At 50.0% G+C, this 16393-nt stretch overlaps 2 protein-coding genes across 2 annotated transcripts; one reads left to right on the top strand and one right to left on the bottom strand.

Annotated features, from left to right (window-relative positions):
• The first annotated feature begins 9199 nt into the window (after positions 1 to 9199).
• LOC131835439 (putative olfactory receptor 2I1) lies at positions 9200 to 12342 on the top strand. The gene is made up of 2 exons (XM_059179734.1): positions 9200 to 9205; positions 11365 to 12342. Exons 1-2 carry the CDS (start codon positions 9200 to 9202, stop codon positions 12340 to 12342), a joined length of 984 nt encoding a protein of 327 aa, XP_059035717.1.
• A 1172-nt stretch (positions 12343 to 13514) lies between these two features.
• On the bottom strand, positions 13515 to 15811 carry LOC131835464 (ubiquitin D-like). Its single transcript, XM_059179755.1, has 2 exons — positions 15727 to 15811; positions 13515 to 14481 (listed from the first exon to the last, which is right to left on the bottom strand). Exons 1-2 carry the CDS (start codon positions 15751 to 15753, stop codon positions 14011 to 14013), a joined length of 498 nt encoding a protein of 165 aa, XP_059035738.1. The 5' UTR covers positions 15754 to 15811; the 3' UTR covers positions 13515 to 14010.
• Between the last annotated feature and the right edge of the window lie 582 nt (positions 15812 to 16393).

Raw genomic sequence — 16393 nt, 5'->3', positions numbered from 1 at the left:
ACTGAGATAATTATCATAATGATCATGATAGGCAGAGGTAAAAAGTCCAACAAAATCTGCTCCACTTGGCCACACAAGAAAATCCTGAGACCTGACATGTTTCCTGACCCAGAATACCAGAGATAAGAGGGAAATACTACCACGTATGGAATAACAAGGAATTTGGAGTCAGTCTAGGGATCCCACTTAGTTTTCTGACACTCAAATCCTCTGTGACTCGAATCATCTCTGAGCCCCTGTCTAACCATCTAGAAAATGTGACTGATAATATCTACATCATAGTTTGGATGTTTACGAGGGAGAATCCCACAAAGAGCCGGTGTGCTGGCTCTCCAGACAGGTGCTCAGGAAGCCATGATGGCTATTTCAGTCTATTGCTTTTCCAGAAGAAAGAACCCATGTTGAACCCGTATTTCTAATGGATGAACCCCAAGATGATTTTCAACCCCTAAAGAAGGAAGCTGCTATTGTGCCGTATCTCACTCAGAAAGCGTGCTGTTGCACTAGTGAGGACAATACAATAGCGCCATCATCACTAGGGCTGTGCAGCTTCCCATTTCCACACGGCCATGTTGTCCCACTTGGCTCAGGGCCACCAGAAAGGGCGGCTCTGGGGAGACCACAGGCCAAGGCTGCCAGGTGTGGCTGGGGCAGGCAGAACTCTGACCTAAGGCTTAACCCCTGTCTAGCTAATCGCACTGCTCTTCACAGACAGAGTGGGATTGTCTGCGAGCTCGGAGGCAGGAAAGGTGGAGGATTTCCCCTGTGATTCCCTCTCTCTCCCGTAGGATATGCAGCAAAGTTACATTTAATTTTCAAACATTGAGGGACTTCCTGGTTTCTTTTCATTACGACTATGGCTCAATTCCCCTGTGGTCTAAGAATATCACCTAGTTAATTTCAGGCTTTAAACTGCGTAGACTTGCTTCATGGCCCAACATTTCATCTACTTGGGGAAATATCCTAGGACCACTTGAAAATAATGTATTCTGCACTAACTATGTAATGTTCCATATATGCCAATTACATCACATTAGTTACCAATGTTTTGTCTACTTTTCTGTCAGATATGGAGAAAGGTATATTAAAATCTTCAAGTGAGGGGCACCTGGGTGGCTCAGTGGGTTAAAGCTTCTGCCTTCGGTTCAGGTCATGATCTCAGGGTCCTGGGATCAAACCCCACATCGGGCTCTCTACTTGGCAGGGAGCCTGCTTCCTCCTCTCTCTCTGCCTGCCTCTCTGCCTACTTATGATCTCTGTCTGTCAAATAAATAAATAAAATCTTTTTTTTTTTTTAATCTTCAAGTGAGGGGCACCTGGGTGGCTCAGTGGGTTAAGCCTCTGCCTTCAGCTCAGGTCATGATCTCAGGGTCCTGGGATCAAGCCCCAAATCAGGTTCTCTGCACAGCAGGGGGCCTGCTTCCCCACCTCCTCCCTCTCTGCCTGCCTCTCTGCCTACTTGTAATCTCTATCTATCACATAAAAAATCTTTAAAAAAAAAAAAGAAAAACTTCAAAGGATGCTACTCTAATCAACATTGCATTGGAGAATCTACCAAGTACTATAAGGCAAGAGAAACAAAAAGAATAAGAATTGAGGGGATAATTCTGACTATTCACAGATAATATGAGGGTGTACATAGAAAATCAAATTAGTTTATAGGGGCGCCTGGGTGGCTCAGTGGGTTAAAGCCTCTGCCTTCAGCTCAGTTCATGATCCCAGGGTCCTGGGATCGAGCCCCGCATCGGGCTCTCTTCTCAGCAGGGAGCCTGCTTCCTCCTCTCTCTCTCTGCATGCTTCTCTGCCTGCTTGTGATCTCTGTCCGTCAAATTTAAAAAAAAAAAAGACAGGACTCATCCATATGCTGTCTACAAGAGACTCATTTTGAACATGAAGATACAACCAGACTGAAAGTGAGGGGATGGAGAACCATTTCTCATGCCAACAGACCTCAAAAGAATGCTTGGGTAGCAATTCTTATATCAGACAAATTAAATTTCAAACTAAAGTCTGTAGTAAGAGATACAGAAGGACACTATATCATAATTAAAAGGTCTATCTAAAAAGAAGACCTAACAATTGTAAATATCGGTGCCCCCAACATGTAAGCAGCCAACTACATAAACCATCTTTAACCAAAATAAAGAATCATATTGATAGTAATATATAAATATTAGGAGACCTCAACATTCTACTCTCAGCAATAGACAGATCATCTAAGCAGAAGATCAACAAAAAACCAAGAGCTTTGAATGACACATTGGACCAGATAGATTTCCCAGACACATACAGACCATTCCACCTTAAAAAAAAAAAAAAAAAAAAAAAAACAGAATACTCATTCTTCTCAAATTCACATGGAGCTTTCTCCAGAACAGACCACATACTGGGTCACAAATCAGGCCTCAACTGATACCAAAAGATTGAGATGATTGCCTGCCTATTTTCAGACCAAAATTCTGTGAAACTGGAACTCAAACACAGGAAGAACTTAGGAAGGAACTCAAACACTGAGAAGTTAAAGAACATTCTGCTCAAGAATGATTGGGTCAACCAAGAAATCGAAGAATAACTTAAACAGCTCATAGAAACCAATGAAAATAAAAGAACATCCATTCAAAACCTATGGGATACAACAAAGGCAGTACTAAAAGGGAAATACATAGCCATCTAAGACTCTCTCAAAAAATTAGAAAAATCCCAAACGCACACGCTAAGCTTACACCTAAAGATCCTAGCAAAAGAACAGAAAATAAGACCTAAACCAAAGAGGAGAAGAGAAATAATAAAGATCAGCACAGAAATCAATGAAACAGAAACCTGAAAAACAGTAAAAGAGATCAACGAAACTAGAAGCCGGTACTTTGAAAGAATTGGTAAGATCAATAAACCTCTGGCCAGACTTATTCAAAAGAAAAAGGGAAGGATGCAAATCAATAAAATCATAAATGAAATGGAAGAGATCATGACTAACTCCAAGGAAATAGAAACAATTACACGGAATTATCACCAGCAACTATATGACAACAAATTAAGCAATCAGGAAGAAATGGATACATTTCTAGAAACGTACAAGCTACCAAGAGTGAAACAGGAAGATATAGATCATCTGACTAGACAAATAACGAGCATGGAAATTGAAACAGTAATCAAAAGCCTCCCGAAAAACAAGAAGTTAGGGCCACATGACTTCCCAGGGGAATTCTACCAAACATTTAAAGACAAAATAATATATATTCTACTGAAGCTCTTTCAAAAAATAGAAATAGAAGGAAAAATTCCAAACTCATCCTATGAGACCAGAATTACCTGATCCAAAAACCAGGCAACCCATCCAAAAGAAGAATTTCAGACCAAGATCCCCGATGAACACGGATGCCAAAATACTTGACAAGATCCTAGCCAATAGGATCCAACAGTCCGTTAAAAGGATGATTCACCAGGACCAGTGAGAGTTATGCTGGGCGGCAAGGGTGGTTCAGAATCTGCAAATCTATCAGTGTGATAGAGCACAGTAACAAGAGAGGGAACAAGAACCATATGACCTTCTCTACTGATGCAGAGAAAACACTTGGCAAAATACAGCATGGTTTCTTGATGAAAACTCTTCCATGTGTAGGGATAGAGGAAACATACCTCAATATCATAAAAATCATTATGAAAACTCCGTGGAAAATATCATTCTCAATGGGGATAAAATGAGAGCTTTTCCCTTAAGGTCAGGAACACAACAGGGATGCCACTCTCACCACTATTGTTCAACGCAGTACTAGAAGTCCTAGCCTCAGCAATCAGACAACAAAAAGAAATAAAAGGCATTCAACTTGGCAAAGAAGTTCTCTCCTCACAGAAAACATGATATTTTACCCAACAGACTCCACCTCCAAATGACTAGAACTCATACAGAAATTCAACAACATGGCAGGATACAAAATCAAGGCACAGAAATCGCTTGCATTTCTACACACTAACAATAAGACTGCAGAAAGAGAAATTAAGGAATTAATTCCATGTATCATAGCACCAAAACCTGTAAGATACCTTGGAATAAACCTCACCAAAGAGGAAAAGGATCTATACTCTAGAAACTACAGAACACTTAAGACAGAAATGGAGGGGAAGATACACGAGATGGAAAAGCATTCCATGCTCATGGATTGGAAGAATAAACATTGTGAAAATGTCTATGATGCCCTGAGCAATCTACATTTTCAATGCCATCCCTATCAAAATACCATTGACTTTTTCATGGAGCTGGAACAAACAATCCTAAAATTGATATGGAACCAGAAAAGACCCCAAATCGCTGGGAGAATGTTGAAAAGGAAAACCAAAGCTGGGGGCAACACATTCCCACCCTCAAACTCCATTACAAAGGTGTGATCATCAAGACATATGGTACTGGCACAAAAACAGACACATAGACCAATGGAACAGAATAGAGAACCCAGAAATGGATCCTCAACTCTATGGTCAGCTAATCTTCAGCAAGGCAGGAAAGAATCGTCAATGGAAAAAAGACAATCTCTTCAACAAATGGTACTGGGAACATTGGACAGCCACATGCAGAAGAATGAAACTGGACCGTTCACTGACTCCATACACAAAGATAACTCAAAATGGATGAAAGACCCTGTAATTTCACTGCTGGGTATTTACCCCCAAGATATAGATAGTGAAAAGAAGGGCCATCTGTACCCCAATGTACTTAGCAGCAATGGCCACAGTCACAAAACTGTGGAAAGAGCCAAAATGTCCTTCAACAGATGAATGGATAAGAAGATGTGATCCATATGTACAACGGAGTATTATGCCTCCGTCAGAAAGGATGAATACCCAAGTTTTGTGTCAACATGGATGGGACTGGAAGAGATTATGCTGAGTGAAATAAGCCAAGCAGAGAAAGTCAATTATCATATGGTTTCACATACCTGTGGAGCATAAGGAATAACATGGAGGACATTAGGAGAAAGAGAGGAGAAGGGAGTTGGGGGAAATTGGAGGTGGAGATAAACCATGACAGACTGTGGGCTCTGAGAAATAAAGTGAGGGTTTTGGAGGGGAGGGTGTGGGGGTTGGGTGAATCTGGTGGTGGGTATTAAGACGGCATGTATTGCACGGAGCACTGGGCGTGATGCATAAACCGTGAATCTTGGAACAGTGAAAAAATAAAATAATGTATGAAAGACCTCAATGTGAGACAGGAATCCATCAAAATCCTAGAGGAGAACACAGGCAGCAACCTCTTCCACCTTGGCCACAGCAAAGTCTTGCAAGACACATCTCTGGCAAGGGAAACAAAAGCAAAAATGAACTTTGGGGTCTTTATCAGGATCAAAAGCTTCTGCACAACCAAGCAAACAGTCAACCACACCAAGAGGCAACTCACAGAATCAGAGAAGATATTTGCAAATGACATTACAGATAAAGGGCTGGTATCCAAGATCTATAAAGAACTTCTCAAACACAACACCCAGAAAACAAATAATCCGCTCAAGAAAGGGGCAGAAGACATGAACAGACACTTCTCCAAAGAAAACATACACATGGCCAACAGACACATGAAAAATGCTCCACATCACTTGCAATCAGGGAAACACTTGTCAGGGAAACACATATCAAAACCACATTAAGATGCCACCTTACACCAGTTAGAATGGCCAAAACTGACAAGACAGAAAACAACAAATATTGGAGAGGATGTGGATAAAAGGGAAAGAATCCTCTTACACTGTTGGTGGGAATGCAAGCTGGTCCCTCCACTCTGGAAAACAGTATGGAGTTTCCTCAAGACATTAAAAATAGAGCTACCCTATAACCCAACAATCGCACTCCTGGGTATTTACCCCAAAGATACAGATAAGGGCGAAAAGAAGGGGCACATGCACCCCAATGTTCATAGCAACAATGTACACAATAGCCAAACTGCGGAAGGAGCCGAGATGTCCTCAACGGATGAATGGATAAAGAAGATGTGGTCCATACACATGATGGAATATCACTCAGCCATCAGAAAGGATGAACCCCCAACATTTGCATCAACATGGATGGAACTGGAGGGGATTATGCTGAGTGAAATAAGTCAAGCATATGGTTTCAGTCATATGTGGAACAGGAGGAATAGTGTGGAGGACCACAGGGGAAGGGAGGAAAAACTGAAAGGGAAGAAATCAGAGAGGAAGACAAACCATCAGAGACTGTTAATCATAGGAAACAAACTGAGGGTTACAGAGGGGAGTGAGTTTGGGTAGGGGATAACCAGGTGATGGGTATTCAGGAGGGCACGTGTTGTGATGAGCACTGGGTGTTACATGCAGCTAATGAGTCGTTGAACAGTACATCAAAAACTAATGATGTACAATCTGTTGGCTAACTGAACATAATAAAAAAATAAAATAAAATACATAAAAAATTATTTAGTGAGGAAAAGAAATAAAACACATGTTGAGTGTGAATTATTTAATAAAAGGGTTACATTTTGGGGCACCTGGGTCCATCAGTCAGTGAAGTGTCTGCCTATAGCTCAGGTCAAAATCCTATGGTCCTGGCATCAAGCCCCCCATCAGGCTCCCAGCTCAGCAAGGAGGCTGCTTCTCCCTCTGCCTCTGCCTGCTGCTTCCCCTACTTGTGCTCTCTCTTTCTGTCAAATACAGAAATAAAATCATTACCCCCCCCCCTCAAAAAAGAAGAAAATCAAAGGGTTACACTTTACCATTGGGGTGTGTGCAAAGTTTTTATTGTAATCAATAGTAATAAGTAGGAAATTTATGAAGTAATTTGAACCACTGCATTCAAGATGTTTCAAGCACAAATAAATAAATAGTAAAATAATAGAGAGCTCCAGCGCTGGAAAAGAAATCAACAAAGCAAAACAGCATCCTAGAAATGGGAGAAAATATTTGCAACCAGGTGTCTGTTATATGTATATGCAAGTATATGGAGAACACATACAACTAAATAGGGAAAGAAACAAATGATCCAATTAATGGGCGAATGACCTGAATTGACGGTTTTCCAAAGAAAACATACAAATGCCAAGAGGTACGTGAAAAGGTGCACGGTGGCACTAATCACTAGAGTCACGTTAATATTAGCCACAATGAGACATCACCGCACACCTGTCAGAACGCTTCTTATCTGAAGGACGAGAGAGAAGAAGTGTTGGTAGAAATGTGGAGAACAGGGAACCCCGTGCCCTGGTGGTGGGGATGGGAACCAGCTCAGGCACCAGGGAAAACAGAATGCAGGCTCTCCAACAACGAAAAAGCTACCACATCCAGCGATCCAGCAATTCCACTTTGGATACATCCACTTTGGATACATCCAAAGGAGGCGAACTCCTTCAAAGAGATATGGGCACTGCCGTGCTCGCCGCCCCGCTCCTCGCAAGCCCTGCGAACAACTCCAGTGGCCCTGGGTGGATACGTGGATGAAGAAGATGCAGTGGGACAGTCCTCAGCCATGACGAAGGAAACCCTGCCGTGTGCAGCCCCACGGAAGGACAGAGCATTACGTCGAGTGGGACAAATCAGACAGAGAAAGACAACCGCTGCTTGGTGCCATTTATACGTGGGATCCCAAAGCACTGAGTATGTGGATCAAATGGGGGTCGCCAGCGGCTGAGGGCAGGGCCGAAGGGGAGATGCTGGCCAAAGAGGATGAACTTCCAGTTACGATGAGTTCTGGGATGGCAGTGCGGAGGGGCGAGTGCGGGGAACACGTCCGGCGCTCACAGCTGCTGCAGGAGGGTGTGTGCGTGTTGTGACCACAGCGACAGTGCGGCGACAGCTGTGCGAGCCGGAGCCCGTGCTCACGGACCGCAATCCGGCAGACACCGCACAGTACGTCCGCGAAACCCGTCACCACGCCGGACGCCTTAAACTTACCCGAGGTAGTGTGTCTCCAGCAAGCGGGAAAATTAAAAAGAACCTTTATGGTCATGAACCGAAGCTTCTCGGAGGGTTCAGGCCTGACCTCCAGCGACAATCGACAATCGGCTGAACAAATATGGGAACAGGGTAGGATTAGGATTTCATTCGAATAGGATGATGATCTAACCAACGGAATATAACCAAGGGAGAAGAGGCAGGAGCGCCAGGAGGAGTGGGCAGAGCAGTAACCACCAGGACTGACCGGGGAACCCAAGCTCGAGAGAGCAGTGGAGACAGGCCGCCTTGGGGACCATGACAGACCTCCAGACGCCAGCCAAGGGAGGGACTGCAGGAGGGAGCAGAGAAGCCTCGTCTGGGTGGAGAGAGATCTGTCAGGAAATAGGACAGGCCATCCTGGGAGAGGGGGCTCAGCCAGGGACAGAGCAAAGGCAGTGAGAGCCACAAGAAGGGGTGGCGGTGAAGGCCGATGACAGGAGGGTCAGAACTGAGGATGACCTTGCCAGACCTCAAGCCCCTCCCACAGACGAGAACTGTCTCCCCCGTTTTCATACTGACCCTGAGAGTCACTGAGGTCATGCAGCTGCTCAAGGTCCCTCATCCCCAGAACAATACCCTACAGCACTATGCTAGGAGAACAGGGGCTGGGGAGGAAGCCGGGGCTGCCTCTGGCCTCCACGCAGCCAGGGACACACCACCCTCCAGGGCCTTTCCCTCCAGAATGTTCCTCTCCTTGCCCTGGGGGACTCCTCTGGACAAATCCGCACAGGTGCTCATTATGGGAGTGGGACAGGGGTTCCCCAGGGCCTCATTCTCTCTGCTCAACAGCAGGGAGAATCGCTTCCCCTGCCTCCTCTCCAGTGAGCGGCTCACCAACATCCCCGCTGCACAGCTCCGGAGCCTTCAGAATCCAGAAGGCGGTTTCCGCGGCCAGCTGCAGCCACCGGTGACCTGTGACCAGCCCAAGACGCCGGTCCTTGCCTGGTCTAATCCTGGTGCCGGCTCTCTGGGAACAGACACCGCCACTCTGCCAGAATCTCGGTGCTTCTCCAGACCGGGCCGGCTTCTGTGCTGAAGACCTTGTGTTCACTCCTCAGCTGACAAGCAAGGGCTCGCCACTCCATGTCCTGTTCCCGAAGGAAGGACCTGGCTCTGACCGCAGGCACCCAGTCTCGAGATCAACAGTCATGCCATTCGCTCGTTCATCCCCCACCACGGCCATCTCCAACTCTGAGGATCCGGAGCGGACGCAACAGACCGACTGATCATCTGGAAAGAAGCGGCGGAACATCAGTGCCCGAGACCCGGACATGAAGGTAGGAAGATGGTCTTGTAGGTGACGTGCACGTTCTAGAATACCGAATGAGGTTTGGGGACACATCCTGGAATATTCTGATGACAGATTTCCCTTCTGGAAGCCTCAGGGTGTGATGAGGGGACACGTATGTGCACATATGTGTCTGAGTATTCGGGAATGTGTGTGTCCATGGGGTACTGGTGTTGGTTGTGTGATTTTACTGTTCTGCGCCTGGTTTCGGGGTTTAGTGTGTCTGGAGGGGAACTGTTAAGGGCCTGGCTGGCTGAACGGGTGTGTGTCACGTGATCCCAGACTTAGAAAACTGGACTCTCTAGAACAACGTCTCTAGCACCTTTGGGCCACAAGCCTGAATGCCAGCTCTCACCTGTATTCCTCTCCCCGAGGCCCCCGTGGTCTGCAGCAAGCTCGGGGTTCGCAGGTCCTCCATCCTCCGCAGCCTCTGGCAGGGTAGAGCCCGGCTTAAACATATGTGCACAGATGTAAAGCAAGGCTCTTGGAATTAGGGAGCTTTGGGTGAAATCCTGACAAGCATTTACAAACAGTGTGGCCCGGGCAAGCTGTTTAACCTCAGCCGCCCGCCTACCTTCCTCTTAGGACAGGAGTATTGCCTCACTTGCAGGTGAGTCAAGACCAGAGTTCGTCAATAAAAAGACCTGAACTCACAGCCGGCTCTGGCCCTGACCGGAGTGGGAGCGCCCACAGACCTCTCCTGACTCGCAGGTGCAGATGGGAAGAGCGAGCACTTACGAGACGCCCACTCGGTCCCGGGCCTGTTCTGAGAGCTCTCCGTGCTTCACCCCCCCACCCAGTCCACTTTCAAGAGAGGACACGGAGCCACGGGCAGGTGAAGCCGCGTGCCCAGGGTCGTTCCGCTGGGCGATGGCAGAGCCGAGACTGGAGCTCGGCGGTCTGACGCCCCCGCCCTTGCTCTGACTCACACCACGAACACCGGTTCCGTCTCCTGAGCATAAATGGATCCCAGTAAGCACGACGTGCTCTGGGGGGAAGAGATTTCCCTGAAACATTTTAAAGAAAATTAGGGCCTCGTGATTTTTAAACTCAGAATAGTGACTACAAAGTTTATCTATCTCCGCACCCCTGCCAGGAAGTGTGCAGGAGCGAGATTTCGCTGTAACATTGAGTCCTCGCATCTACCGTATGGTTTCTGTACCATTAGGAAATGCGACTCAGTGTCACTCTGCAGGATTAAAGCCTTCTGTGTTGGGTCCCCTTTTCACTCAAGGACAATTTTTTTTTTTTTTTTTTTTTGCCAGTGAGAGCCAGGCTATAAGACAGGAGCCCTGGAGACCATCTAGGTCAGACTCCTCCTCTTACACGTGCAACAGGAAGGCAAGGGAGATGCAGTGACTTCCCCATATCAAATAATCCAGCTGCCCCAGGGCAATTACGCTGGTGGGACCCAGGGCTTCTAGCTTCCTGTTCTGCCGGAGGACTCTGGGCCTCAAGGCCCCCAGATCATGACCACCACACGGGGAGAAGCCAGAGAGGCATGGATGATGGTGACAGCCTAGAACACAGACTCCCCACAGAGCAGCACTCAGTAGTCAGCGCTAATGGTTGTATTCTCCGAAGTAGAATCCCTGAAACAAAGAAGGCCATAGACGGTTCTCATCTCTTAAGTAACAGCTCTACCCAGACTAGAGCACTGCACTTACTCACAAGCACTACACACTTTGGAAGGAGGGAGGGAGGCTGGGGGGTGGGGGGGCTCTGTCTTCCAGTATCTGAAGGACTAGTCTATGGGAGGGAGATCAGATTCCTGCTTGGACCGGAGGAGTGCAGTGAGAAGCCAGAGAGGAGCAGAAAACGCACAGATTTGGAAAGGAGACAAGCCCGACTACAAGCCCCACGGGGCCACTCACTAGCTGTGACCTTGGCCAGTCTTCCCTCTCCCGGTCTAAGTCTGCTCTTCCAACAAGTGGAAATTCCTTCTCCCCCAAAGAATCTGCTAAATAATTCATCAGCCAAGCTGTGCTGAGGTAGGGCTAGGACTCCCTTCTGTATTGAGAGCGACTCCGCTCCCTCCCAACTGATCCCCGCCCCGCGGGCCCCTCGCTCCCAGCCAGCTCCCCGATGGCCAGGCCCCCGGGGGAGGGCTCTCTTTAGCTCCCTGGGGGTAAACTCACCCTGGCTCAGCCTCCTTCCAAACCCTCTGGGAGTTTCCTCCCGCAGGCCAACCACAGCACCGGGGAGCGCTTCCTCCTGCTTGGTTTCTCCGACTGGCCCGCGCTGCAGCCCGGCCTCTTCGCCCTCGTCCTGCTCTGCTACCTCCTGACCCTGGCGGGCAACTCGACCCTCGTGCTGCTGGCCGTGCGCGACCCGCGCCTGCACACACCCATGTACTACTTCCTGGGCCACCTGGCGCTGGTGTACGCGGGCTTCACCACGAGCGTGGCGCCCGCGCTGCTGGCCAGCCTGTGCGGCGCAGAGCTGTGGCTGCCCCGCGCGGGCTGCCTGGCCCAGCTGTGCACGTCGCTGGCGCTGGGCTCCGTGGAGTGCCTGCTGCTGGCGGTGATGGCGCTGGACCGCGCGGCCGCCGTCGTGCACCCGCTGCGCCACGCCGAGCTCGCCTCCCCGCGCCGGTGCCGCGCGCTGGCCTGTGCCTCCTGGCTGGGCGGCCTGGCCAACTCCGCCGCGCAGAGCGCGCTCCTGGCCGCACGGCCGCTGTGCGCGCCCCGCCGGCTGGACCACTTCATCTGCGAGCTCCCCGCGCTGCTGCAGCTGGCCTGTGGCAGTGACCGCGACGCCACCGAGCGCCGGATGTTCGCTGCGCGCGTGGTCATCCTGCTGCTGCCGTCCGCCGTCATCCTGGCCTCGTACAGCGCTGTGGCCCGCGCCATCTGCGGCATGCGCTCCCGGGGCGGCCGCAGCAAAGCGCTGGGCACGTGCGGGTCCCACCTGACCGCCGTCTGCCTCTTCTACGGCTCGGCCATCTACACCTACCTACAGCCCACGCGCCGCTACGACCAGGGCCGGGGCAAGTTCGTTTCGCTCTTCTACACCGTGGTCACCCCGGCGCTCAACCCGCTCATCTACACCCTCAGGAACAAGCACGTGAAGGGGGCCGCCAGGACGCTCCTGCGCAGTGTGGGGGGAGGGCAGGCTGGGCGGTGAGTGCGGGGCGGGGGCGGGAGGAAGGGGTGAGCCGCGGGCCACGGATGGGAATGTGCATTGGGAAGGCAGCGAGCCCTCGGCCTGTCCGTTTCCCTGTGAGAATGGGCAACATGTGTCCTCAGGGAGTCGGAGGTCCATGGGGAGGCCCCATTCTCCGCTCCCCTCCCCAATGTTCCTCTGCTTCAGGGCAAATCCCGCTATGCTGCATATACAGGTTCAGGGAGGGGAAGTGGCCTGCCGGCTCTCTCTTAAGCTGATGAAGAGAGAAGGCATGATTTCCAGAGGACCTTCCCCGTCCTCAGGGGTCCAGTGACAATGCCCGGAGAGTCCACATGCTGGTAACACCCTGTACGGCAGGACAACTAACGTTCCCTCTCCCCCAGTCTGATGGCGCACACCGTGAAGACCCCACAGTGTCTGGCCTCAGGAGTCCCCCTAGTTGACAGAGCAATCCCAGACTCTGCCCTGCGGGAGACCCATCCAAAACAAGGAGCCGCAGTTGCTCGTCCAGGGAAATCAGTCCAACCTAATGCCCACCTAACCAGGTCACTAGTGCCACCAAGAGCACTGGAGCCCAAAGCAGAACAAGGAATTCCCCTAAGTAGGGGTGGTGCCGCTGGGATTCAGCTGGATTCTCTTCTGCACGAGGTGGTTCTTGAGCAAGTTTAAAGAGCAGAAGGGGCAAGGCATGTCTAAGATGGTGCGAAAAATGTGTTCTTGACCAGTCATGAGACACAAGAGGGACAGTGACAAAGGAGTGAGTGAGGAAGATACAGGAAGATCCACATTCCCGAGGGAGGAGCAGACACAGAGGTGGGGGGTGCAGGAGGGAGCCAGGAAAAGGCTCTGTCAGCCAGAACCCGGGCACAGCCTCGGGAGTCAACCCAGAGACCAACTGAGAGCCCCCACCTGAAAGATGCCCCCACCCCAGAGAAGACCTGCCAGACCCGAATGCAGGCAGGACAGAGACGGCTCCATGACCACACCTTCCCCAGGGACCCCCGCACACTGGAGAACAAAATCTGAGTCCCCAGGGGAGGTGTCATCCACGCGCACCATCATCTCCAGAAATAAGAACAGCTGAACTCAGCGTGGGGCGTAGAGCGTGAGATGGCGCACCGCGCCGGGGTCATTTCCTGCCGAACAACGTTAAATGAGGACAGAGAAGACAGTTTAGTTGAATTTCTAAATTCTTTATTACTTAGACTGTAATCATACCAGAGGAATTAACACACTTCAATATAAATCCTTTCACTGTTCTCTACAATCAGAAATTCAATTTAATTCAACATACTGAGTGATATTACAGATGAAATATGCCGGTGGGAACACAGGAGTTAGGGGAACCTGGATCCCAATGTGGAACTTACTATCCTGTTGGACGGAAGAAATAGGAATTTTTCTAAAAATCAGAGGGACGAGGGAAAGGATTGAATTCCAAGCTGGCTTTGATGCTGTCTCTACTGTGCCTTAAAATATTGTTTTCTATTTTCAGTAATATATACAATGCAGACACCTAATCAACTGTGTTCGATCAAAAAATCATGGAGTTAGAAACTTTTCTGCAGTCTTCCTTCCCACTTCACCCCTAATTTTCCATCTTTCTCTTTCTTGTTAATTTGGGGAAATCATCAAAGGATGTGGGGGGAGTGAGAGCTATCAGCGGGCTCACCCCCCAATGCAGTAGTCTGCCAGCCAGAGTGAAGCGCCCCGTCTGACGCCGTAATCCGCCATGCTCTTCCCATCTTCCAGCCTCTTGCCATTGCAAGTCACAATCTGTTGCTCAGGCGCGATCGCGGTCTTGGTCTTGATCATCTGTTTCACCTGGGCCACTGAGCTGGACCTTCGCACCTGGAGGAGGTGCCTCTGCCCCCCATCACAGGACTGCACCAGAGTCACAGGCAGCTCCTCATCACTGGGCGTCACCACCTTCAGAGTGAGGTGGATGGTCGTCTCCTTGTCAATGCCGTAAGACGACAGCCTCCTCTGGGGCTTCAGCATCTTGGAGCCCAGCAACAGGACCTGGTCCTGCACAGGAATCTTGGTCTTCGCCCGGACGTGTTCTTTGATCTTCCTCACTGTGTCATCCGAGTTAGCAGCGAAGGTCATGGATGTCCTTCCCTCAGAAGAGACCGTCACCTGGACAACGAAGGCCAAGAGACCGCAAATCAAGGTGCCTGGAACGCCTGCCACCTTGACACCACTGTCCCCTCCGTGCCCGGCCCCGCCCTCCCTGCCTGCCTGGTCCTCCAGCTCCTATACAACAGGCTCTGTCCCTCCCTTTTGTGGAACTTCTCTTGGGGAATCTCAAGCTTTTAACGCAGGAAAATCATTGTTTTCCTTTGCAGCCACGCCTCTCATTCATGCCAGCGTCATCAGTGACTTCCCACATTTCGCACGCCTCCGACCCAGACAGAGGTCGTCGAATGTCCAAAACTAAATCCGATCACAGAGCATGCACAGTTACATACTGGACGCTAAAAACAGCTCCCGAAGAGAATTATCGACTCGTCAGCTCATGGGACGCTCATCACTGCCCTCCAAGACTACCCTGGACGGGACACATACTCTCCGGACTCCGGGTTTCTTTCTTACTGTCCTACGACTGTGTAATGACTCACACTTTATGGTGACACTGCGTTCAGTGTGACTTGTTCCCCTGGACTTCCTGCGTGTTTCTATCTACCTATTGCAGAATATGGTCTCCTGCAGCTAGACCAGGGCCTCACCCACAGAAGGTACGGCCAGATCGAGGTCTTCCTTCCATAGTCTGAAGCTGGCCAGTGCACCCTGTGTTGTCGCTGGCAAGCCTGGCAGGGCCTCCGTCCTGCTCTATTCAAAACCATCTTTGCAGTCTGGACGTCACAGACATTTCCTCACAGGACCGACGCCCCTCTGTGCTAAGCAGCCCCCCGATGCCAGCCCACATGTACTGCACGCGCTCCTCAAAGGCTCACGGATCTGGTCATTAACACCTTAGAGTGAAGGAGTTTTGTGTACCTCTCATTTAGGAGGAGAAGGTGTTCAAGAGCCCAGGGACCCTAATCAAAAGGAGGAGAAAAGGCTCCAGAAAATATTTCCATAGGTTCAAATCCAGCCCTGTGGGCCCAAAGCCCACTCCCACTTCCCACCATCCTCCCCTAACAGGGCCCAGTCGGGCCTGACACAGAAGAGCCCTGAGGAGCCAAACGAGGCGCTTCTATTCCCAGAACCTTCCTTCAGCTTCTATAGCGATCAGAGCCTGTCTCAGCCCCTGCAGGACGCCTTCCCAACCACTCTGCCCCCACCTCCCCGAGCTCTGTCCCTCGTGGACTCCTGAAATCACTCCCCAACCCTTGACGATGCTTCCCCTCTCCGCATCCCCACTTTTCAACCCCAGCTTACATGGAGGCAGGAAGTACCAGATGCCATGTCTACAGCCAACAGAGCAGACACAGGAGGCTGAGGAATAGGACTGGCGCCCAGCTTATGTACGCCATACATAAGCTGGGCGCCAGTCCTATTTTGCTCTGCCATGATGTCATGTATTTTCTTTCACTTTCGCTTGGACTTAGTCATACACACAGAGAATACTCTTTGATCAAAACATTCCTCTCATCCATTCTACTCGCCCTCCTCTTCCAAACATAGGATGGTCCTTCCCTCTGGAGAACGTCCCCACTTAACAACTCACCACTCCCAGTCATGACTTATGACTGCCCAGCCTACAGCCTTGGGCCCTCACCCACTTCAAGACCTTTACTACTTGATGGTCCTCTCCTGCTGCTTTTGAGAACCTGCCCCATGCATCACTCAGGGGCTTTCCTGAGAGCAAGGGTGCCCAGGGGAAGATGTAGAGTCCAGGAGAAATGACGTGACCATTAGCAGCCTGTTCACACCAGCCAGGCAGAGTGGGAGGCCCAGGAGAAGACACAGGAGTCCATGAGAGTTGATCAGACCGTGATCACCTGTTCACGCCAGCTGGGGAGAGTGGGCAGCCCTGGAGAAGATGTACAGTCTGTGAGGAGTCATGAGACCATGATTAGCCCGTTCACACCAGCCAGGCAGAGTG

Source organism: Mustela lutreola, chromosome 7, assembly GCF_030435805.1.
Source record: "Mustela lutreola isolate mMusLut2 chromosome 7, mMusLut2.pri, whole genome shotgun sequence".
NCBI lineage: Eukaryota > Metazoa > Chordata > Mammalia > Carnivora > Mustelidae > Mustela > Mustela lutreola.
Note: the sequence above shows the minus strand (reverse complement) of the source record. Positions and strands in the feature narration are given on the sequence as shown.

Excerpts from the sequence above, each read along its gene's own strand:
- LOC131835464 (XM_059179755.1), bottom strand. The coding sequence starts at position 15,753 with ATGGCATCTGGTACTTCCTGCCTCCAT. Across the intron at positions 14,482-15,726 it reads CTGGTACTTCCTGCCTCCAT|GTGACGGTCTCTTCTGAGGG; the intron begins GTAAGCTGGGGT and ends TTCGTTGTCCAG.